At 44.3% G+C, this 26,105-nt stretch overlaps 1 protein-coding gene across 8 annotated transcripts in view; it reads right to left on the bottom strand.

Annotated features, from left to right (window-relative positions):
- The window catches only part of LOC115192201 (microtubule-associated serine/threonine-protein kinase 2), a 278,871-nt gene that overhangs the window by 107,009 nt on the left and 145,757 nt on the right, over window positions 1-26,105 (bottom strand). For all 8 annotated transcript variants that reach the window (XM_029750428.1, XM_029750429.1, XM_029750430.1 and 5 more), the window contains one exon: window positions 21,866-21,897. In XM_029750428.1, the coding sequence (XP_029606288.1) occupies window positions 21,866-21,897 (32 nt within the window). The remainder of the gene's footprint in view (window positions 1-21,865; window positions 21,898-26,105) is intronic.

Here is a 26,105-nt window from a genome sequence, read left to right as displayed (position 1 = left end):
CCTGCCTTCAATTGGAAGTCCCAATCATCAACATTAAACAAACACAAACCACATCCTGACCTAGACTAAGCAATATGCCCTCTGCTGGTCAGGACGTGACAGTACCCCCCTCTCAAGGTGCAGACTCCGGGATGCACCTAAAAAAGAAAAACACAAGAAAATCCCAAATACCCCAACAAAACCAACAAACAATACCCCCTAAACAAAAAGGGAGGGAAGGGAGGGTGGCTGCCGTCACCGACGGCACTGTGCTACACCCTCCCTCCCCAACCCACCTATCCTGGAGGTGGCTCAGGTGCTGGCCGTTCCAGGCAGTCGGGGCAGTCCGGCCAGTCTGGCGGCTCGGGACAGTCGGGGCAGTCGGGCAGCTCGGGACAGTCGGGGCAGTCGGGCAGCTCGGGACAGTCTGGCAGCTCGGGACAGTCGGGGCAGTCTGGCAGCTCGGGACAGTCAGGGCAGTCTGGGCAGTCTGGCAGCTCGGGACGGTCTGGCAGTTCAGGGCAGTCTGGCCACGCCGGCAGTTCAGGGCAGTCTGGCCACGCCGGCAGTTCAGGGCAGTCTGGCCACGCCGGCAGTTCAGGGCAGTCTGGCCACGCCGGCAGTTCAGGGCAGTCTGGCCACGCCGGCAGTTCAGGGCAGTCTGGCCACGCCGGCAGTTCAGGGCAGTCTGGCCACTCCGGCAGTTCAGGGCAGTCTGGCCACTCCGGCAGTTCAGGGCAGTCTGGCCACTCCGGCAGTTCAGGGCAGTCTGGCCACTCCGGCAGTTCAGCGCAGTCTGGCCACTCCGGCAGTTCAGCGCAGTCTGGCCACTCCGGCAGTTCAGCGCAGTCTGGCCACTCCGGCAGTTCAGCGCAGTCTGACCTCTCTGGCGACTGTTGACTGGCGGGCAGCTCTGGCGACTGTTGACTGGCGGGCAGCTCTGGCGACTGTTGACTGGCGGGCAGCTCTGACGACTGTTGACTGGCGGGCAGCTCTGACGACTGTTGACTGGCGGGCAGCTCTGACGACTGTTGACTGGCGGGCAGCTCTGACAGCCCTTGTGCCCCCCCCTAAAAAAATCTTGGGGGTGCCTCTCGGTCTCCCTTACCCGTCGTGTCTCCCAGTCCTCACCAGCCTTCTTCCGCTGCTTGGTCCTGTGTTGGTGGGGAATTCTGTCACAGAATATGTCGTACTCTTCGGCGAATATGTCGTATTTCAGAGAGAAGGACCAAGGCGCAGCGGAAGTGTGGATACTCATGTTTTTAATGTTGAAAACAAAAGGAGTAGAGCATCCACTGAAAACCAATAAACAAAACAATGAACGGACTGACGGTGTGGCAGGCTATACCAAACGCAGCAGTGCTCGCAGCAGTGCTCACAACAATTCCCCACAACCCCAAAGACAAACACACACACCTATATAGGACTTCCAATCAAAGGCAACTATACACACCTGCCTTCAATTGGAAGTCCCAATCATCAACATTAAACAAACACAAACCACCTGCAACATCCTGACCTAGACTAAGCAATATGCCCTCTGCTGGTCAGGACGTGACACTGCAGCTGCAATGAATGAGTATAGCAAAGTGACCGATAAGCTTGCGTTGTTATTATTAGCGGCTTTTGTCTTTTTTAATACCGAGAAATATTTCACCTACTCTAGTCATAAGAATAAAAACATGAATTGGTGCATGAGGCAGAAATAATGCAGTGTGACTTCAGTTTCGCCATCAGCTGGAAGACTGTGTCCCCTTTTCTCAGTGGAGGGAGGGAGACCTTGCAGGCCATGCTCACAAGTAAAACAACAAATTATTTATTACCAGTGTGATTATATACCTACATTAAAATATATATATATAATTTCTAAATGGTCTGAGAAGAATAACATTGGAAAAGTAATTCATGCATAGCCAATATGCAGTTAGAATGTTTTGGGCCAATAGCCTACTGCACTAACCTCATTGCTACATAACTCTTTTTAATGAATTAATGTTGCATAGGCTTACTTTAAGTCTTTAGCAGCAGATCTTGGCTTGCATTTTGACTCATAAAGTGATCTTCACTCAGAAAAAGTTGGTGACCACTGATTTAGATGACTGCTTTATTTCTATGGCTTAATAAGGTTTCAAGAAGGGAAACGTTTAGAATTTGCTGTTCTTGTGGCATTTGTTACTGTTTTAAACATTGAGGTAAATCAAAGAGAAAAATATGTTCGTAGATTGAAGGTTAAATAAATGTTTAACACCATTTTTAGAAAACTAAGACCTATTTTAATTAGCAGCCATACAATTGGTGAAAGTTTTTTGATAGCGTCAACGTGAATATAGCTATTGAGTAGGCCAGGTCTGACAATCTATTTTATTGATTGATAACTTTTGAATACGCATGGATAACATCTACAAGTAGGAAACCCTAAGTAATCCAGAGCGAAGTGACATGTAATCGTCTTGACAAGTATAGGCAAATTATTGGATATTATAATGTGCTAGGTAGACCAGTAATTATGAAAGTTTGCTAACTTGGTTTGCTAACTTGCTCTATCCATTCTGAGGTATACGTTTGACATGGAAGTTTTGAAGTGGCCTTCATTTGTAGTCCAAATGACTCAAGTAGGTGGCAAGTATGCAGGTTTAATTAACCCTCTTATGTTGAGGGTCGGATTGACCCAGAAAAATAACAATGTATATAGCCTTAGTGAAATGAACTCAAGTTTAAATTCTGATGTTGATTGCGCAATTGCATTTCTGAGGTTGCATTCACATATGTGACCCGATTCAGGAAACTAGGCGTATGTCGCAAGTCACGACTTCACAGGAGAGCTGTTTGAACGTAAAATATATTTTTTTATCAAAATGCGTTTTTTTGGCAGAAATGCCTTCTCCAACATGTGAACTTTCATGTGTCTTAATATCAAACGTGTATGCCATCTGTAAATAGGAATAAAATTGTTAAATTACGAGCCTAGTTGGTTTAGCCACAGACAAAGTGAGCAACCTTCCCGTTAGCCATGATTGGCTGAGATAATGAGTGGGCTGGACAAGCTGGAGGTGAGTTTGGATTGGTCTACCATATAGCACACGTCTGTCTATTGAAGTTGGTCAGTATGTTTAGGTAATCATGTCGAACGCGGCTTTTAAATTGTTTTTATTGCGTAGTAAAGCTGCATAAACATAATGTCAAGTTAAAGTGTACTGTTAGCTAGCTAACGTTAGCTGGCTGGCTTGTAAGCTAACGTTATGTGTATGCTCGCCACTTTCTGGAGAACCGAGTTTTGAAATCAGTGGAATTCGAGTATGATAGCTTAGGAGATGGAGAAAACACCAGTCTTGATTACATCGTCAAACTAAGGGCAACTATGCATGGCATCAGACAGGAGACGCGTCCAACCATGATGTATACTGGTAAGATTTTCAGATATTACACGTCTAAATTTGACAGGAAGTGGTTTCATTTCAAGTGTACTGTTAGCTAGCTAACGTTAGCTGGCTGGGTCGTTATACACATAAGTGCGCTCTGAACGCGAAACCACAGATAGAGCGATAGGGCGAGTAATGTTCAGTGAACTGTTCTCTCTCTCTTAGATGTCAGGAAGTAGCTGGTAAGTTAGTAACAGAACGGTTGGATCAACCCTTAAAGAGATGGGTGGGGCTAGGGCTTAAGAGGGTGTGAACAATGCTGAATGGGTGTAGACAAAATAGGGCTCTACAATATCAGCACCAAAACATTGAAAGACGGTTTTCTCAAAAGTGAGTTTACAAGTTGATCAACTTTCAAAGCATAATTACTTTCAAATTGTTTCCTCAAAGGCAGTGTATGATATAGCATTTTGTAGCTCTGAGTCTCTACTTTTAACTATGTAAAAACAGAAATTCAAATGTTGCTACATAAGCCCGAATCCAGGTGGTGAGTCACATATAAGTCCATAAGAATGACGGACAGATAGCAGATCATGCCAGCAAACCGCAACCAATTTTACCTCATCACAGCAGCCTGTCAGCGAGCAGTGAAGCAGCCTCTATAATAAAGTAGGAGCAATGGATATGTGATCATCCATGTGTCCTGATTCTCTCGGTACCCAACAGCTTCTGCTGTCCATATTTCATTGGATTCATTGGGAAACACGCCTCACCCTCTCTTTAAACCCAGCATCTTTGATGCCCTCACTCGTCAAGGGTGAGCCTCGACGGTGTGATTTTTAGAACATACATCATTTCCAGGGGCAAGGGTCGAGGAAGGTACTTAAACTTTTTTGTAAATGGGTCCTGGATCGGCGGTCTGTACTGCAGAAGGGCAGTCGGTGGTCTAGTTAGGCCCTGACCGCTACATGCAATGTTGCTATGGGATACAATGTTAATATCATAGAGATCCTATTAAATTACAAGAGGGGAAATGTCAAGCATTTAAAGTTACAGAAATGGGCAAAACAAATGGCAGCCATCTTGGTCAGGGAGAAATATAAAACCAGTCTAATTGGAATAAATGGCAGTAGAGGCTTAGGGGATACATTTCCTGCTTTTACTTATGCATAAAAATAATTATAGTCAACCTACAATATTGTGATATAATTCTAAATACAGTTAAACACATTTACAGTATAAATAGCCTCTAAAATATATGTAAACAGATCATAAATGTCTCAGATTTTGTTTTATTGGAAAGCTGTGAGTGCTATTACAGTTGAAGTCAGAAGTTTACATACACCTTAGCCAAATACATGTAAACTCAGTTTTTCACAATTACTGACATTTAATCCTAGTAAAAATTCCCTGTCTTAGGTCAGTTATGATCACCAATTTATTTTAAGAATGTGAAATGTCAGAATAATAGTAGACAGATGGATTTATTTCAGCTTTTATTTCTTTCATCACATTCCAGTGGGTCAGAAATGTACATACACTCAATTAGTATTTTTGGTAGCATTGCCTTGAAATTGTTTAACTTGGGTCAAATGTTTCGGGTAGCCAACAATAAGTTGGGTGAATCTTGGCCCATTCCTCCTGACAGAGCTGGTGAGTCAGGTTTGTTGGCCTCCTTGCACACACACGCTTTTTCAGTTCTGCCCACAAATGTTCTATAGGATTCATGTCAGGGCTTTGTGATGGCCACTCCAATACCCTGACTTTGTTGTCCTTAAACCATTTTGCCACAACTGCAAAATGGACAATGCTTGGACAATGCTTGGGGTCATTGTCCGTTTGGAAGATCCATTTGCGACCAAGCTTTAACTTCCTGACTGATGTCTTGAGATGTTGCTTCAATATATCCACATACTTTTCCTGCCTCACGATGCCATCTATTTTGTGAAGTGCACCAGTCCCTCCTGCAGCAAAGCATCCCCACAACATGATGCTGCCACACCCATGCTTCACGGTTGGGATTTTGTTCTTCAGCTTGCAAGCCTCCCCCTTTTTTCTCCAAACATAACGATGGTCATTATGGCTAAACAGTTCTATTTTTGTAGAACTAATTTCATATGTGTTATTTCATAGTTTTGATGTCTTCACTATTATTCTACAATGTAGAAAATAGTAAAAATAAAGAAAAACCCTTGAATGCGGTGTGTCCAAACTTTTAACTGGTACTGTGTTGTCATACATATTTGTAGCCTACCATTTGTATTTTATAGTTATATCTTTGCTTATTCAATCTGGTCACAAACATAGGCCTATGGCATTGCAGCAAATTCTTGATTTAAAAACATTTTATCTATGCTTCTGAACCAAAAACTTCCGTGTCTTGATTGTTGACCAGTCATCAGCATTGGCGCACAAAGGTGGGGGCACATATCCAGATTAGTGACCAGAAAGCGCTTGTTTCATTTTCTCTGGTTTGCCTGGCAAAAACAGGGTACCCTACCTACTTTAATATTATCCATATAAAGTACCTTTTAGTAATCTAATACGGACGCATCTTTGTCACAACAATAGGCTACCTGTTGACTTCATTGATCATTTTCATTTTTCAGGTAGCCCTAGTTTGGGTGGGTTTTAATTATATACCTCAGTGGTGGTACTGGCTATGCAGTGCTTTTGGAAAGTATTCAGACCCCTTGACTTTTGCCACATTTTGTTACGTTACAGCCGTATTCTAAAATGGATTTAAAAAATGAAACATCTCAGCAATCTACACACAATAGCCCATAATGACTAAGCAAAAACAGGTTCTTAGAAATGTTTGCAAATTTATTAAACATAAAAAACAGAAATACCGTATTTACATAAGTATTCAAAACCTTGGCTATGAGACTTAAAGTTGAGCTCAGCTGCATCCTGTTTCCATTGATCATCCTTGAAATGTTTCGGCAACTTGATTGGAGTCCACCTGTGGTAAATTCAATTCATTGGACATGATTTGGAAAGGCACACACCTGTCTATATAAGGTCCCACAGTTGACAGTACATGTCAGAGCAAAAACCAAGCCATGAGGTCGAAGGAATTGTCCGTAGAGCTCCGAGATAGGATTGTGTCAAGGCACAGATCTGGGGAAAGGTACCAAAATATCTTTGCAGCATTGGAGGTCCCCAAGAAAACAGTTGCCTCCATCATTCTTAAATGGAAGAAGTTTGGAACCACCAAGACTCTTCCTAGAGCTGGATGCCCGGCCAAACTGAGCAATCGGGGGAAAAGGGTCTCGGTCAGGGAGGTGACCAAGAACCCAATGGTCACTCTGACAGAGCTCCAGAGTTCCTCTGTGGAGGTGGGAGAACCTTCCAAATGGACAACCATCTCAGCAGCACTCCACTTCAGTAAAAGGCACATCACAGCCCGCTTGGAGTTTGCCAAAAGGCACCTAAGGGTCTGATGAAACCAAGAGTCACGTCTGGAGGAAACCTGGCACCATCCCTACGATAAAGCATGGTGGTGGCAGCATCATGCAGTGTGGATGTTTTTCTGCGGCAGGGACAGGGAGACTTGTGAGGATCGAGGGAAAGATGAACGGAGCAATGTACAGAGAGATCCTTGACGAAAACCTGCTCCAGCGCGCTCAGGACCTCAGACTGGGGCGAAGGTTCACCTTCCAACAGGACAACGATCCTAAGCACACAGCCAAGACAATGCAGGAGTCTCTGAATGTAAGTGAGTGGCCAAGCAAGAGCCCGGACTTGAACCGGATCTAACATCTCTGGAGAGACCTGAAAATAGCTGTGCAGCAACACTCCCCATCCAACCTGACAGAGCTTGAGAGCATCTGTAGAGAAGAATGGGAGAAACTCCCAAAATACAGATGTGCCAAGCTTGTAGCTTCATACCCAAGAAGACTCGAAGCTGTAATTGTTGCCACAGGTGCTTCAACAAAGTACTGAGTAAAGGGTCTGAATACTTATGTGAATGTTATATTTCATTTATTATATATTTTTTTATAAATTAGCAAAACATTTCTTAAAACCTGTTTTTGCTTTGTCATTATGGGGTATTGCGTGTAGATTGATGAGGACAAAAAAAACAATTTAATACATTTTAGAATAAGGCTGTCACGTAACAAAATGTGGAAGAAGTCAAGGGGTTTGAATACTTTCCAAAGTATGCCTAAAGATAGCTGTAACATCAATGCTTATGGGGTGAAGATGTAACATTCTAGCAAATGAATTCCGATATTTGTGAGGACGAAAAAGGTTACAGACAGATCATGCTTTCCATCCGATCCTGCAACCTCCACTGCATACAGGTAGGCCGTATCGAATCAAATGAAATGTTATTTTTCACAGGCTTCGTAAACAACAGGTGTAGACTAACATTAAAATGCTTACCGGCCTTTCCCAACAATGCAGAGTGAAAAAAATTAGAAATAATATAAAAAATATATAAAAAGAGAACTAAATACACAATGAGTAACGAATGATAACTTGGCCATATGCACGAGTACCAGTATTGAGTCAATGTGCAGGGGTACAAGGTAATTGAGGTAGATATTTTTTTATTTTACCTTTATTTAACTAGGCAAGTCAGTTAAGAACAAATTCTTATTTACAATGACAGCCTAGGAACACTGGGTTAACTGCCTTGTTCAGGGGCAGAACAACAGATTTTTACCTTGTCAGCTCGGGGATTCGATCTAGCAACCTTCCGGTTACTAGTCCAAAGCTCTAACCGCTAGGCTACCTGCCACCTATATGTACATATAGGTATGGATAAAGTGACTAGGCAACAGGATAGATAATAAACAGTAGCAGCAGCCTATGTGATGAGTCAAAAAGGGTCAATGCAGATACTGTGTGAGCTCCCCTACTTGCAACTTGTTACACTTTGAATGCTTAGCAAGACAGGAAATTGTCTAATTCACACACTTATCAAGAGAACATCCCTGGTCATCCCTACTGCCTCTGATCTGGCGGACTCACTAAGCACATGCCTCGTTTGTAAATTATATTTTAGTGTTGGAGCGTGCCCATCTATCCGTAAATTAAAAAAACACGAAAATGAGGCTCTCTGGATGGCTTAATATAAGAACATTTTATTATTTATACTTTTACTTTGGTTACTAAAATATATTTTTGCAATTACATTTACTTTTGATACTTCAGTATATTTAAAAGCAAATACTTTTAGACTTTTACTCAAGTAGTATTTTACTGGGTGACTTTCACTTTTACTTGAGTCATTTACTTTTACTCAAGTATGACAATTGGGTACTTTTCCCACCACTGCCAAGAGCTACCTGGACTAACTCATTCAGCAGTCTTATGGCTTAGGGGTAGAAGCTGATCAGGGTCCTGTTGGTTCCAGACTTGGTGCATCGGAACCGCTTGCTGTGAGGTAGCAGAGAGAACAGTCTATGACTTGGGTGGCTGGAGTCTTTGACAATTTTTAGGGCCTTCCTCTGACACCGACTGGCATAGAGCACCTGGATGGCAGGGATCTCTGCCCTAGTAATGTACTGGGCCATATTCACTACCCTCTGTAGCGCCTTGAGGTTGGATGTCAAGCAGTTACCGTACCAAGTGGTGATGCAGCCAATCAAGATGACTCACAATGGTGCAGCTGTAGAACTTTTTGAGGATCATGCCCAATCTTTTTAGCTTCCTGAGGGGGAAGAAGCGTTATCATGCCCTCTTCACAACTGTCTTGGAGTGTGTGGACCATGATAATTCCTTAGTGTTGTGGACACCGAGGAACTTGAAGCTCTTGATTCGCTCCACTACAGCCGTGTGTCGATGAGTATGGGGGGGGGCGTACTCTTCCCTCCATTTCCTGTAGTCCACATCAGCTCTTTTGATCTACACAACACCGATTTATGTGATAATTTATGTAGTAATGAGTGATAAATTGGGACATTTCACTACTGTTGAACACTACATATTTCCTACTTAAATCACAACATAATTCTTCCTTAATGACTACTGTGTACCTACTGAGATTGTGGGTATCTACAACTTAAAACCTACACAGTTCCTACATGTTCACTATTGAATTACAACACAATGCCTACACATCACTGCTGTGTGTCTACTCAATCCCTATTGAATTACTAGTGCCATGCCATCTGTGTGTGTAGTGTTGTGTCACTACTGATCACAAGTGAATTGCCCCTGCTCCTTTTTCATTTCCTACATAAATCCTTTTGAATTACTATTGAAAACATTCACTTCTGTTAGCCTACTCAAAATCACTATTGACATCTTGTTGTTTTACTACCGTGTCACCAGTGGACTGGTGCACATTTTATTTCCTAAATGTTCTAACTGTAGCTGTATCATCAAAGAAGAAATGATACGCTCATACAAACATAATATTTGTATTATTAAATACCTATTCAATATTTACACTTTTTTCTTAATCCCTTTGAGGCCTTGTCTTCATTCAGCTTTGACTTAACTATCTTCAGATCCTCTTTTTTTGTTGCAGCCACATTTCTCCACCACATAACCTTTCAGAAAATAAAGACAAGCAGAAGAGACAACCAATTATAAGCCGTTACCAATCATCTGCTAACAGAGGTCACATAAGACAACACAAAAAAACATTTGATAAACAATGTTAATCTCATAAACAATGGCCTCTAGTCTTCTATTGTTGAGAGCCTCCTTGGCAACAGGTTAAGAGGTAAGTAGAATGGGTAAGTATACCAATATGAATATATTGTACATTTGCATACAAACACACATACTTATTAGCAGGGTTGGGTAGGTTACTTTCTAAATGTAATCCGTTACAGTTACTAGATACCTGTCCAAAATTGTAATCAGTATTGTAACTTTTGGATTACCCAAACTCCGTAACATAATCTGATTACATTCCATTACTTTTAGATTACTTTCCCCCTGAAGAGACATTCGAAAAAGACAAAACTGTATGTTACCAATTGAACGACATCTATTGCAGGATAAATCAATGTTAAAGTTTACACAGCTGGACATATATGGATGTTAAATTTTACTTTATTGGTTGGTAATGTAGGCTTCTTCTAACCCATCACTTTCTACTACATAAAATAATACGATTAAATTATATCTTTACATTAAAAACCAAAGTCTATTAGAATTCCAGTCATTCCAATAAATGTTATACACCTTTATCTTCAAGAATAGGACTTGGAAATATGGAAGAATAGATTAGCCAAATTGTTTTACCTGAGCATAACCCCAAACTAAAGACTTATTCGCCAGCCCTACTCTGTTGTTTATGATTTTGTTGTCATGGAGGACTGATTGGGCTCATTGATTCGAGTTGAAAAATAAATGCTGCACTTATGGAATGGCATAATTTGAGCACTATTGAAAAGTGATATTTACATGTGAAAAATTAATGCCATATGCTGCATTTGCTATAGGCCTATCGTTTACCTTTTTGTTGGTGACACTTTGATATCTTGATAATATGCAGCTGTTTAAAGGCCAAATCCACAGATGAAACAATAACAAAATGGTCGCCCCGCCTCTGTTTTGGTAAAAAGCTGAGGGATGGGCCTGGAGAAATGTAACCACTCTCAGATTAATAGACAGAGCTATAGATGCAAGGACTGATCCATAGATGCAAGGACTCATCCATGCCTACCGGGGAACAGTGGGTTAACTGCCTTGTTCAGGGGGAGAACGACAGATTTTTACCTTGTCAGCTCAGGGATTCGATCCAATATACTTTCAGTTACTGGCCCAACACTCTAACCACTAGGCTACCGGCCGCCCCAACATTGAAAACAATCTCTATGACAATAGATAACAGCTAAGACTGTTTTGGCTAGCAATCGTTTGTGTTAAAAAGTGATAAAAAACGCTAAACAACGACATGAAAGTATTCATAAAACATATAGGAAAGTTAAACTTACAGATGGTGTCAGCATAATAGCTATGACAGACAGGATGACAAAGGACGGAAGATGAATACATTCAGGATTGTCCTACAGCCATCTACTTCCTGTTTTGTCTGGCTATAGTGTTGTGATACTTATTTACAACCTACATCAAGTAGTAAAAATCTCTACCTGATTGCTATAGACCAGGTATTCCCAAACTGGGGTACGTGGTATTCCAAAACAGGTATTCCCAAACTGGGCATACCCCAATAGCGTCGGGGGTATGACAAATACAAGGCAACATATGGTTGCCTGAGTAGACTCGTTTCACTGCCAAAAATAAAGTTAAACCATCTAGTATTCAGTGAAATAACAACACAATGTCAAATACAGGTAGCCCAGTCAAATAGTTAACATCCAATCACATTAACCGTTACTCTCTCGCCGGAATTCCACTAACAGTCTGTATGTAGCCAAACGTAGCTGCTGCTCCTTCCGTTTGCTCGAAAAAGGATAAATGGTTAAAAAAAAATGAAGGCCTGCGGCACAGCCAGAAGAGGACTGGCCACCCCTCATAGCCTGGTTCCTCTCTAGGTTTCTTCCTATGTTCTGGCCTTCCTAGGGAGTTTTTCCTAGCCACTGTGCTTCTACACCTGCATTGCTTGCTGTTTAGGGTTTTAGGCTGGGTTTCTGTACAGCACTTTGGGATATCAGCTGATGTAAGAAGGGCTTTATAAATACATTTGATTTGATTTGCGTCCATGGAGACACATACCAGCTCTACTGGTAGTACTGCTACTACCAGCAGTACTAGACCTGCACCTATCGACGACACAAGTTGTTCTGCTTCCACGAGCACATTCAATGGTAGCATCAGAAATTCTACATTTGTTGTTAGCCCAGCTAGCATGGACACTGACAGTTGTGAATCTAATGCAGCCGAAGAGCTACTGCCACCTTACCCGGAAAAGCACCGAACAACAGACAGGGACGTTGGACCTATGTCCTCCACAATAGTATGGGGCTTGCCTGTCCTAGCCACTTGGTAGCTCACCATACGCTTCTAGCCCCTTCTTATTAATGGTATATGTTGCTTTTATACATGTCTTACTACTCGAAAGTTGTCTTAATTCTCGCTCAAAAAACTCCCGTGGCTTATCTTTCAAATTGGCATGTTTTGTTTCAACAATTACTGCTTCACATATGTAACAGTGTAGGTTCCGTCCCTCTCTTCGCCCCAACCTGGGCTCGAACCAGGGACCCTTGCACACATCAACAACTGACACCCACAAAGCATCGTTACCCATCGCGCCACAAAAGCCACAGCCCTTGCAACGCAAGGGGAACAACCACTTCAGGTCTCAGAGCGAGTGACGTCACTGATTGAAACGCTATTAGCGCGCACCACCGCTAACTAACTAGCCATTTCACATCGGTTACACTCACCCCCCTTTTGACCTCCTCCTTTTCCGCAGCAACCAATGATCCGGGTCAACAGCATCAATGTAACAGTGTAGGTTCCGTCCCTCTCTTCGCCCCAACCTGGGCTCAAACCAGGGACCCTTGCACACATCAACAACTGACACCCCACGAAGCATCGTTACCCATCGCGCCACAAAAGCCACAGCCCTTGCAACGCAAGGGGAACAACCACTTCAGGTCTCAGAGCGAGTGACGTCACTGATTGAAATGCTATTAGCGCGCACCACCGCTAACTAACTAGCCATTTCACATCGGTTACACATACAAGCCAGTGAATTGTATGCGTTACAGCTGGATGAGTCAACAAACGTAACAGGCCTAGCACAGCTCCTGGTATATGTTACATTTATGGGGGGGTCCATTAAGGAAGACATCCACTTCTGCAAACCACTGGAAACCTGGACAACAGGAGAGGATATTTTGGACTGTACTGATGGCGCAAAAGCCATGACAGGGCGACATAGTGGAGTGGTAACGAGCGTGCAAGCAATTGCTCCCGACGCCACTTGGGTACACTGCAGCATCCACCGAGAGGCTCTTGCTGCCAAGGGGATGCCTGATAGCTTGAAAGACATTTTGGACTCTACAGTGAAAATGGTTAACTTTGTTAAAGCAAGGCCCCTGAACTTTCGTGTATTTTCTGCACTATGCAATGATATGGGCAGCGACCATGTAACGCTTTTACAACATACAGAAGTGCGCTGGTTATCAAGGGGCAAAGTATTGACACGTTTTTTTTTTAAATTGAGAGACGAACTTAAAGTTTTTTTACTGACCATAATTTTCACTTGTCTGACCGCTTGCATGATGACGAGTTTTTCACACGACTGGCCTATCTGGGTGATGTTTTTCCTCACCTGAATGATCGAAATCTAGGATTACAGCGACTCTCCGCAACTATATTCAATGTGCGGAAAAAATTCAGGCTATGATTAAGAAGTTGGAGCTCTTCTCTGTCTGCATTAACAAGGACAACACACAGGTATTTCCATCATTGTATGATTTTTTGTGTGCAAATGAACTCAAGCTTACGGACAATGTCAAATGTGATATAGTGAAGCCCCTGAGTGAGCTGGGTGCACAATTATGCAGGTACTTTCCCGAAATGGATGGCACAAACAACTGCATTCGTTATTCCTTTCATGCCCTGCCTTCCAGTCCACTCTGAACAAGAGAGCCTCATCGAAATTTCAACAAGCGGTTCTGTATTGGCAAATCGTGCTGTTAAGACACTGATGCCCTTTGCAACCACGTACCTATGTGAGAGTGGATTCTCGGCCCTCACAAGCATGAAAACTAAATACAGGCTCAGACTGTGTGTGGAAAATGATTTAAGACTGAGACTCTCTCCAATACAACCTAACATTGCAGAGTTATGTGCATCCTTTCAAGCACACCCTTCTCATTAACCTGTGGTGAGTTATTCACAATTTTGGATGAACAAATAAAGTTTTACATGTAAGATGGCTAAATAAAGAGCAAAATTATTGATTATTATTAGATTATTATATGTCCCCTGGTCCTATAAGAGCTCCTTGTCACTTCCCACGAGCCGGGTTGTGACAAAAACTCACACTCATTCTTATGTTTAATAAATGTATCGTACAGTGTGTGTGTGTGTGTGTGTGTGTGTGTGTGTGTGTGTGTGTGTGTGTGTGTGTGTGTGTGTGTGGCAGGCTTACAATGATGGCAAAAAACAACATTTGAGAGTGTGCTGACCCTGGTGCTAGAGGGGGTATGGTGCTGGAGGTTGAATGTTTGAAGGGGTACGGGACATTAAAAAGTTTGGGAACCACTGCTATAGACAAGCCTGCAGCTAAGCTGTAGTGTTTTGACTATTTATTTACTTCCAACATCAAGTAGTAAAATGCTCTACTTACTACTGAAACAGTACTGTTTTCCTACTGAACACTACAACAAAACTCTACTTGAGTATCTTGAGTAGTGCATAAACTACACATTCGCTACACAATCCCTACAAGTCTCTACATAGTCACTACTGCACGAATAGGTTTTTGTGTAGTGATTCAGTAGTACAACTAACCTGAGTCTGCTTTACAAACACACACATGCTTACTGTACCTAGTCTGAACACACATACTCAAGGTCTAAACACACAGAATGTGATGCCTTTTATGAGCGGGCCTTTAACATTAGAGTGCTATTAGCTAGTTTCTTGTTTGGTATTAGTACACTCTCTCTGTCTCCCTCCCACACGCCTCAACATACACATGTACACACATGCCTTAAAGGACAATTCTGCCACTTTCTAACCAATTATTATGCACTCCTTAAGAATTGATACACATTTTGATGTTTTGTTGTTTTTGTTAGTCATACTGCACGATCCCTTGTTTTTGTCATTTTGAAGCTTCTGTATTGCCCAAGTCTACAGCATACTATGATTCCCAGGGTGCATTTCATCTCCCTAGCTGGCTATCAAGCCCAGACGAAGCTTATTCTAAATATATTGCTTATGTCATACGTTATGAGTGCATTTCACATTACTTTTGGGTTGTAAATATATTCTAATGCTTGCATGAATGTCGTGCTGAATATATGTTCATGTCCTTGTCACCAATCAACTGCAATACACTTAAAAATAATTCAAATTTAGATGCTAACTACCTACGCAAACCATAACACAGAGTTACTGTATCTAGTTAACATGCTAGCTAGCCCAACTGCTACATCTAAAATAATATTGTTTCAACAATAACAACTACGTTTCATCTTGGTGACTGTCTTAAACAACAGTCCAAACAACATGTAGGCTGTTAGAAGAACACAACATTTATTATGACATTTACAGGTAAATCATTACGGAATCCTAGTCTCTCAGCCTGTACTTTTGGTGCTAAAGTTAGTAATGCTAGCTAGCCAAGTATATAAACCTTCTAAATCTGAAATAAAGTGTTTTCAACAATAACAGACAAATACAGCATCAGCGACTGTCCAAGCAACCATCGAACAACACTAGAGGCCTATTGGAACTAATAAAAAGTATGAAGTTTACAAGTAATTCAATAGGAAAATATAGGCTATTTGGAAAGGGCACAATGGCTGCCGGAGCTGCAACTTCGGTGGGTGATGGAATCATGGGAGTTTGAGCCTTGAACAACAGCAAATTATTGTAGCAAGCTGACTAGAAATATAATTCTATAGGTTTTGAGCATATGTTTAAAATATTTACAGATGTTATTAGACAAAGACAAACAGAACAACATATAGCAAGGAGTTATATAGATCATTGAAAATGACTGCCCATCATTTCTTGTATTAGTCATCTCTGGGATCCTACTTGAAAGAGGAGCAAGTTCCGGTTTAGCTCATCACTAAACAGTCAATAGACATGAAATCATACAATTACACTAAAACTGTGTAACATATCACTAAATACTTAATAATAACAAACCAAATGTTAAAAGCGGCGGAGTTGTCCTTTAAGGGAACTGTTACTCTCGGCGTTAAGGGACCGGGTTATAAACACATGCCAGTACTACCCATACCAACACCAGTCGACACACAGACCCAGCCAGTCTTACCTCCAGAGGAAGGGGTTTCCCACCTGGTGGACGGGGGCTGACAGTGGGCCCTCTGGGTGGGCAGAGGTGGTGTAGAGGAGGAGGGAGGGCTGGGAGGAGGAGGTGTGGAAGGAGGGAGGGAGTGAGGTGGGAGAGAGCAGGTGCTGCAGGAGGCTGCTGTTGCCATGGCAGCGGTGCTGAGCGGCCGGCCAGATTCTACAGTTCACCACGGACGGGCAGATGGGAGGAAGGAGGAAATGGAGGGGAAGAATAGCGGGAAGGTGAGAGTACTGTCTGATAAACAACAGTGGGGTTTAAAATCGCCTCACAATCATCACCAACACTAACTATTGTACGACTAGTAACTATCCTAACTTCAATCCATACAAGCTTTGATAAAGAAAGCAAAAGCTTGGCTGTGTACTCAGGCAGTGGATCCCTCAGCCTTCTGCTCTGAGGCTGGTACAGACTGGGCGTTAACACTTGAAAAGGCAGGGCTGTTGGCAGGCTGGGTAGAGAGGAGCCATATGGGACTAGTCTAAACAGGTCTGGACCCCCTGGCGAGTGACCAGAATGTGTGAGAATATAACCCTGGCAGCAGCCTGCTGTGTGTGTGTGTGACTGTGTGCGCGTGTATGACTGGGCAGTGCCCCCCCCCCCCCCCCCCCCCCCGCGAATGAAGGATTTCCCTCTAATCTCTCCTCCTAACCTCCCGCCTTTCTTTTCCTCCTCACTTTCCCTCCACCTCTCCTCCAGTTTTTCCGCTCTGCCTGAGTGCTGATCTGTGTTTCCGTGGCTGTGTGTGTGCACTGTATGTGTCGGAGGGGGTGTAAACTGACACTGCCGGGCCCATCACTCTACTCTCAGAGCTACGGCTCCACAACAAAAAGGGGGAGAGACTCACACACATACAGTAGGGTCAGTTAACCCTTTGTGGTCAGTGTGTGTGTGAGTGTGTCTTACTGCATGCGCAGGTCGGGAGCTCCTGGCCACTCCTTCCTCCTCTTCATCATGTTTCCAATGGCAATGGTAAAGCAAAGGGGTGGGCTCAGGGTGAAAGTCAGTGTTGCTCCAGTGGACTCTGCCACCTGTCCATCAAAGCCATGCTGGCCAATGAGCTGACCGCTCACCTCCTCTCAAAACAACACTACAAAACAGACACAGCCCTCACTGACCAGTCCTTCATAACACACAAGGAGTATATGTAACTGTGTGTGTGTGTGTGTGTGTGTGCAGGCACACTTGTGTGTATGAGTGAGTAATGGTGTGTGTGTAGCACAATCCAAAATCGAGCGGTCAATCTTAAGAGGCCGTGGGGTGCAGACTGTGCAGTACACAGACAGGTACAGTGCATTCGGAAAGCATTCAGACCCCTTGACTTTTTCCTCATTTCGTTACAGCCTTGTTCTAAAATGGATTCAATTGTTTTTTCCCCCTCATCAATCTACACACAACACCCCATAATGACACAGCAAAAACTGAATTGTAGAAATTTCAGCAAAAAAACTAAAACTGAAATATGACATTTACATAAGTATTCAGACCCATTACTCAGTAATTTGTTGAAGCACCTTTGGCCGCGATTACAGCTTCGAGTCTTCTTGAGTATGACCCCACAAGCTTGGCACACCTGTATTTGGGGAGTTTCTCCCATTCTTCTCTGCAGATCCTCTCAAGCACTGTCAGATTGGATGGGGAGCGTTGTTGCACAGCTATTTTCAGGTTTCTCCAGAGATGTTAGATCGGGTTCAAGTATGGCTCTGGCTGGGCCAATCAAGGACATTCAGAGACTTCAGAGTCTTGAAGCAACTCCTGCGTTGTCTTGGTGTTGTCCTGTTGGAAGGTGAACCTTCACCCCAGTCTGAGGTCCTGGAGCAGGTTTTCATCAAGGATCTCTCTGTACTTTCTCCATTCCTCTTTCCCTCGATCCTGACTAATCTCCCAGTCCCTGCCACTGAAAACATCCCCACAGCATGATGCTGTCACCACCATGCATCACCATAGGGATGGTGCCAGCTTTCCTCCAGACGTGACTCTTGGCATTCAGGCCAAAGAGTTCAAGCTTGGTTTCATCAGACAAGAGAATCTTGTTTCTCATGGTCTGAGTCCGTTAGGTACCTTTTGGCAAACACCAAGCGGACTGTCATGTGCCTTTTACTGAGGAGTGGCTTCCGTCTGGCCACTCTACCATAAAGGCCTGATTGGTGGAGTGATGCAGAGATGGTTGTCCTTCTGGAAGGTTCTCCCAGCTCCACAGATAAACTCTGGAGCTCTGTCAGAGTGACCATTGGGTTCTTGGTCACCTTCCTGACCAAGGCCCTTCTCCCCCGACAGCTCAGTTTGGCCAGGTGGCCAGCTCTAGGAATAGTCTTGGTGGATCTAAACTTCTTCCTTTTAAGAATGATGAAGGCCACTGTGCTCTTGGGGTCCTTCAATACTGCATAAATGTTTTGGTACCTTTCCCCAGATCTGTGCCTTGACACAATCCTGTCTCGTAGCTCTACAGACAATTCCTTCAACCTCATGGATTGGTTTTTGCTCTGACATGCACTGTCAACTGTGGGAACTTATATAGACAGGTGTGTGCCTTTCCAAACCATGTCCAATCAATTGAATTTACCTCAGGTGGACTCGAATCAAGTTGTAGAAACATCTCAAGGATGATCAATGTAAATAGGATGCACCTGAGCTCAATTTTGAGTCTCAAAGCAAAGGGTCTGAATACTTATGGAAATATGTATTATTATTTTTTTTAAGTCATCTGTTTTCGCTTTGTCATTATGGGGTATTGTGTGTAGGTTGATGAGGAAAAAAAGTATTTCATAAATTTTAGAATAAGACTGTAACGTGTGGAAAAAGTAAAGGGGTCTGAATATTTTCCGAACGCAATGTATGTCAGGTATCTAGGCTACAGTGTTCTCAGTGCTCTGTACTGACACAGAGCAGGGCTCATAACAGCTTATCACTGCTGCTGAGTCACACACACTAGCACATAGACACTATCCATCTCTAACAAACACACACACTATCTGTCTCTCCCTGATCCAGCTATAATAACATCAAACCATTCAGAAACACTCTCCAAGCAACCCCCTGTCTTCTAAACACACACACACACACACACACACACACACACACACACACACACACACACACACACACACACACACAGAGAGAGGTCAAGTATAGGTCAGCATTGGTTTGAATAGCCTCACATAATTCCTCCGCAGGCAGTATCCCCAAGCTAAGAGCCCCAATCCTGGGGATGGCTTGTCAGTTTGTCCTCTGGTTCATAGCAGTGTCCTGGAGATTTGACTGCGCTCTGTGACTGTCGAACAGTAGTGTCCAAAGTGAAAGCTTGACCCTGGTCACTGCTTCTTCAGCCAGAGAGAGAGAGAGAGAGAGAGAGAGAGAGAGAGAGAGAGAGAGAGAGAGAGAGAGAGAGAGAGAGAGAGAGAGAGAGAGAGAGAGAGAGAGAGAGAGAGAGAGAGAGAGAGAGAGAGAGAGAGAGAGAGAGAGAGAGAGAGAGAGAGAGAGAGAGGGGGCATACAGCCTGAGCTACGGTCACTCTCACACACACTGGAGTTGTCTGAGCGGTAGAGTACAGACAGAGAGAGAGAGCTCCAGAAAACACTGACACACAGCACTAACACGCCCAGCAGGCAGGCACAGAGCATTCTCATGATATCACAAGACCCTGTGGGAGGTGCAGCTGTCGCCCCTACCTTATTTTGGCGAGCTATCCCCCACCTCCTCTCTCCACCCCTCATCCCCCTGTTCTCTCCTATCCCCAATCTCTGTTCGGGGAATCAGAGGGACACAAGTGTCCCTGGTGAGGGAGCCTGCCTACGCAGGGGTTGAACACAGTTCACATGCCTGGTCACGGACAGGGACAATGGGTTTGGATCAAAGAGGCTACAGTAGGGGCTATGGTTATTGCTAGCGTAGCGCTGGAGCATCACTAAACTAATCCAGCCTGATTAGTGGACTGACGTATGACCACTGTCTACAGGATATGAGACTGTCAGTGTGTGTGTGTGTGTGTGTGTGTGTGTGTGTGTGTGTGTGTGTGTGTGTGTGTGTGTGTGTGTGTGTGTGTGTGTGTGTGTGTGTGTGGGAGCGAGCATGAGTGCAAGAGGACATGAGTGAAGTAAAACTATATATTTTAAATTTCCCATCACTGTTGCTGTAGCAGGGGCCTGGACTCCACAAGGTGTTGAAATTGTTCCACAGGGATGCTGGCCCATGTTGACTACAATGCTTCCCACAGTTGTGTCAAGTTGGCTGAATGTCCTTTGGGTGGTGGACCATTCTTGATACACATGGGAGGCCCAAAAGCTACCTGGAATCTCCTAGCTCTGTTCTGCTCTGCTCACCGGTCAAGTGAACGCATGCGCGCACACACTCACAAGGCAGGCCTGTCTTCAAAGACACTGTGGGAAATAAGAGATAAAAAGACACAACTTTTGTGTTGTGTTTGTTTTTGGGTTACTTTTCAGAGCAGAGCCGGTGACTGGCTGGCACAGAATTATATATAGGCCAGCAGCATCCACTGTGGACACTAAGCTGTTACAGAGAGAAGGTGAGACTGTAGAGCAACAGGCCTGTTCTGCCCATCCCAATGAGCTTCCACTTTTACCCTTCAGACCGTACTGGTACTGTTCTCTTTCTTGACAAGGCAGTTAGTTGTGAAATCCCACCTTGACCTCAAAATACAACTTTGATGGAATTGCAAAAGCATCTTTTGCTACGTCAACTTTCAAACGTCAAAGCTTTTACTTTAACGGACACCGTTAAACTGGATACCTCTTCTCTCATAGACATGTTGAGATATGCCTTTACCATGTGATGTATGGGGATACAGGATTCTGACAATGGGAATATGGAAATAAACTGAATCCCAATGGGATGTGCTGTGTGTCCATGGAGACAAAGAGACAGAAAGTGTATTAAACCCTGTGGAATTAACACGCCTGCCCGCCCACTCCATAACATGCTGTATCATATGCTGCCGTCGTGTCTGCATAATGCCATGAGGTTGTCCAGGGTTTGACAGAGCTTGACAGTCTGTGCTATGACCGTAAAAGAGAAAATGAAAGAGAAAAAGAGAGAGAGCCTCTGGAGCCCAGTGTAGATCTGAGAGAGCACGGACTGGCTACAGCAGTCCCCTTTTCCCTCCTCTCTCTACCCAGACTTCCCTCTATCACATTTTATTTTAGACTAATCATCTTTCTTTCAGCAGATCCCTCTCTCTCCCTCTCTTATCTTAGCGACAGAGATCTAGAGAGCCCAACCAATGTCGGTTTCAATGTAGCCCTTAATAATATATATATATTTTTTTTAAATACATGTTTGGATGGAGGAGCTCGCAGACCAGGCCCAAGTATCTGGCCCAACCCTGAACCCACAAATCCTCCTCAGCACAGAAAGAGTCTCACGGAAAGAGTTAACTTTCTCCTTCCCGCTGCTCTTCAAGGCTGTGTTACACAGTCACAGGACGCACAATGGAGTCCTTGCAGGATTCTACAGAGCCCGGTTCAGTGCAAGGCTTCCTGTTTACAGGCCGACAGAGAGAAAGACGCCTCTGCCCTTGGCAAGGCTGGAGAAGTGAATCAAGAATAGAGATGGAATGGCTATGGGTACTTACAAACTCCCCCTCCTCGGAAGACTGAGCTCCTTCTGCAAGAGAGAGAGAGAGAGAGAGAGAGAGAGAGAAGGACATGTCAGTGTACTCATCATTTAGACACATGGAGATATACAGTGTTAAAAGTTGTTTGTTATTTGGGATGTAAATAAAAGCCCATGTACACAGTGTTGCTTGACGCCCAGTGAGAAAGCGTGTGTAAAACCCTGAAAATTGCACTAGGTGGCACTGTGTCACCATCTGAATTTGTTGAGTAGCAAAGCAAATAGCAATGTCTTCCTTACAGCAGTAGCACAGCACAACATTCAGCTGATCCATGGTTTATGTTTTAATGGCAATGACTGGTATTCACAGCTTGCACTGTATTCAGTGTAAACACACAATCTAGAGGTAGGCTATTTCCATCGTTAAGGTAGTTTGAAATCCCCTTGACCTGAGTGTTAAACGGACCTGCAGGTCTCAAGGGAGTGACAATAGCATGGGCCAAGTCGGAGAAACCACTCTCTGCTGAGAGGACAACGTTTCTGTAGCTATAATATCAGGTTTGTGTTGATATGAAATAGATACGAACGTGATCACAGTGGTGTCTACTGGGTGGGTGGGTGTGAGAGCTCTCTATGTGAGAACAGAACACTAACACCTACCCAGCAGCGTGTGTCATCTGGACCCCTGGCACTGTTTACCATCACCAACACACTCGCGATAGGCTGTGTGTGTGTGTGTGTGAGTCAGTGTTTTGAATCAGATAGGCAGGCAGACAGACAGACAGACAGACAGACAGGCAGGCAGGCAGGCAGGCAGGCAGGCAGGCAGGCAGGCAGGCAGGCAGGCAGGCAGGCAGGCAGGCAGGCAGGCAGGCAGGCAGGCAGGCAGGCAGGCAGGCAGGCAGGCAGGCAGGCAGGCAGGCAGGCAGGCAGGCAGGCAGGCAGGCAGGCAGGCAGGCAGGCAGGCAGGCAGGCAGGCAGGCAGGCAGGCAGGCAGGCAGGCAGGCAGGCAGGCAGGCAGGCAGGCAGGCAGGCAGGCAGGCAGGCAGGCAGGCAGGCAGACAGACAGACAGACAGACAGACAGACAGACAGACAGACAGACAGACAGACAGACAGACAGACAGACAGACAGACAGACAGACAGACAGACAGACAGACAGACAGACAGACAGACAGACAGACAGACAGAGATAAACACACAAGAGTGGGCTTGCTCTAACAGGCTCTGAACTCGACAGGATACGTGTGCCTCGGGGTGAAGTGTGTCGTAACCCCAGGTCAACATGTTCACAGCAACAGCTGCTATGGTCTCAATAACAAATAATGTGTGCTTACGCAAAGTACCAAAACAGAACCATCAGACACCTGGCTGAAAGACAGACAGACAAAGAGCACTGAGAGAGAGAGAGAGAGAGAGAGAGAGAGAGAGAGAGAGAGAGAGAGAGAGAGAGAGAGAGAGAGAGAGAGAGAGAGAGAGAGAGAGAGAGAGAGAGAGAGAGAACATAACTGAAGGAGAAAAGGACCTTGTCATAAAGACAGACAGAGGGAGAGAAAGAGACTGAAAGACAGATCGATGAAGGGAGCATGTACAGCAGGCATCTGCTGCTCCACATTGCCGACCGCGGTGTATCTTTCAAGCCCACGGCCTGTTTCGCTCCCTCCCGGTCTCTCTGCTTGATAGTTGAATATTAACACAGACAGTTTCAAAGTGCACACTTAGCCGGCGGAACCCTACTTTTTCATTAGTGACAGGAGCACTTCTGCATAGATACAGTCTGTCTGCTGGCTGGCTGGCTTTCTCAACCTCACTCTCCATTCCTCTCTCTGACTCTGACTCAGGATGGCTGTCTCCATCACTGTCAGACGAGCAGTAGCTCTCTCTCTCTCTCTCTCTTTCACTCGCTCTCTCCCTCTCATTCACCCTCTCTCTCTCGTGTCTATTATTATTATTATTATTATTATTATTATTATTAGTGAGCTAATGGAGATATGGAGTTTAAAGAGAGGACAGTACATGGGAGAAATAATGTGTGTGTGTGTCTCTACGCTTCAAGATTTGTAGTGAGTAAGTCTCAGCACTGTGTGTTCTAGGGAGTCTAGAATAAACAACAACATAGTTCTCAGGACTAAACAGCCTGATTCCATTAGAGGCTCAGAACACAGGACTAATGTCATTGACAGTGTGCGTCTGTAACGCATCTGCTTCCCCTCTATCTCTAGCTAACTCTCTGAGGGCCGGGAGGCCTCAACTCAATTTGCCTCCCTACAGATGCTGTTCAGAGCTCAGCTAGAGAGCTCTGCAGGCTGCCTGATGTATAGATCTTATCAGGGGACTGGGGGGGGGGGGGGGGGGTGGAATAGTACCCAGACTCATGGAGGGGGAGAGATGGTGATGGTGGGGCAAAGCCAGGCAACACTGTAACATAGAGACAAAACAGGATAGGAGACCGCCATTAATACAGTCTTATCAAACAATCTGAAACAAGGGAAGATGTTATCAAAGGGGTGAGGGACGGAGCGAGAGAGAGAGAGGAACAGGGAGGGGAGAGAGGAAAGGGAGAAGAGAAAGGGGGTACGTTCTGCCAACCAGCCACCCACGCATAGTTCTGTAACGTGAAAGGATTGCTCTCAGCATCTCTGCTCTGGCAGACTGATTGCATTAGGGCTGCCGCTGCGTGTGTGTGTGTGTGGCTGAGCTGCCCCACATCCTTGAGTGGGGATGTTCACCTCCTCCCCAAACCCCCCCGAGACAAAATATTCAAATCTCCATGACACACACACACACATGCACAAGCACACACACATACACACGCAGAAGCGCACACACATGCTCATACACACATACACACACACACACACGCATCAGCTGGTCATGTAATATCTCAAAGGCAGGGTGATGATGAAATTAGCTGGATTGACAGTTTGGATGGCAACCGCCACACAAAAAAACGAAAGTAATCTCCTCGATGGAACACAAGCATCAATATTCCTCTAGGTCCAACCAACACGACAGCGAGAGAGAGGAGGGAAATGTGATTTATATTTATTATGGATCCCCATTAGCCCAAATACATTAAGGCACATTAAGGCACAAACAAAACAGTACATCACATAACATCATTAGACCACTAAATATATAATACCACTATACAACAACACACAACTGTATGTTCCACTGGATATCATAAGGTGAATGCACCAATTTGTAAGTCGCTCTGGATAAGAGCGTCTGCTAAATGACTTAAATGTAAATGTGTGTAGAGCGCGTGTGTTAGCGTGTGTCAAAATTCAATCAAATCTTATTTGTCACGTGCGCCGAATACAACCTTATCGTGAAACGCTTACTTACAAGCCCTTAACCAACAATGCAGTTCAAGAAATAGAGTTAAGAAAATATTTACTAAATAAACTAAAGTAAACATTTTTATAAAAGTAACACAATAAAATGACAATAACGAGGCTATATACAGGGGGTACATGGTACCTAGTGCGGGGGTACAGGTTAGTCGAGGGAAATCTTGTAGTGTAAGTATGTACATGTGTCTGCCTATGTGTGTGTGTCTCTTCACAGTCCTTGTTGTTCCATAATGCTGGGTGTACACTACACGACTTTCAAAATCCTAACATCGCTGAGACTCACATTAAACGACTGTCTTCCTGTAGTTCTTTTGTCTTGCCAACGTAGTGGTGCGCACACTAAACGATGTGGCACAGACGGGGTTCAACACACTACAAGATTCTTCACTTGGTCGTGAGGATTCTCGAAGCCATGCTGTCTCGCAAAAAAAAACAATGAAGTGATGATGTCACTAGATTGTTAACGTGGCCAGAACGAGCTGTGGCTCAAAGCAGACTCATAAAACTTTTCAGTGAAATATTAATGCTTGCCATACAGAGCTGTAATGATTTGACACTTTGGCTTTGGTTAAAGGCAAGTACAAACACATACAAGTGGCCATCGCTCCTGCTCGAGAGTCTACACATTATGGGTGATGCGAAACAACATCATCATCCTCACTGGCTTCTTCTCTGGCGAGCTCTCATTGGCGTTTGCTGATCACCGTTCTAAAAAAAACGTGTTTGGTGCACATCTCACACTACGAGAGCGTTGCAGATTTGGAGCCGATAAAGTCAAACATGTTTGAAAATATCTGGACCTCTGGGACTACTCAAAGACGGGTTCGGTAGCCCGTCTCTGACCCGCTCACATTAAACGGGCGTCGGTGACGGCCGTGAGCCCCAAGTAGGCAACGACATG

The sequence above is a fragment of the Salmo trutta genome, chromosome 4, assembly GCF_901001165.1.
Source record: "Salmo trutta chromosome 4, fSalTru1.1, whole genome shotgun sequence".
In the NCBI taxonomy this organism is placed as follows: domain Eukaryota; kingdom Metazoa; phylum Chordata; class Actinopteri; order Salmoniformes; family Salmonidae; genus Salmo; species Salmo trutta.
Note: the sequence above shows the minus strand (reverse complement) of the source record. Positions and strands in the feature narration are given on the sequence as shown.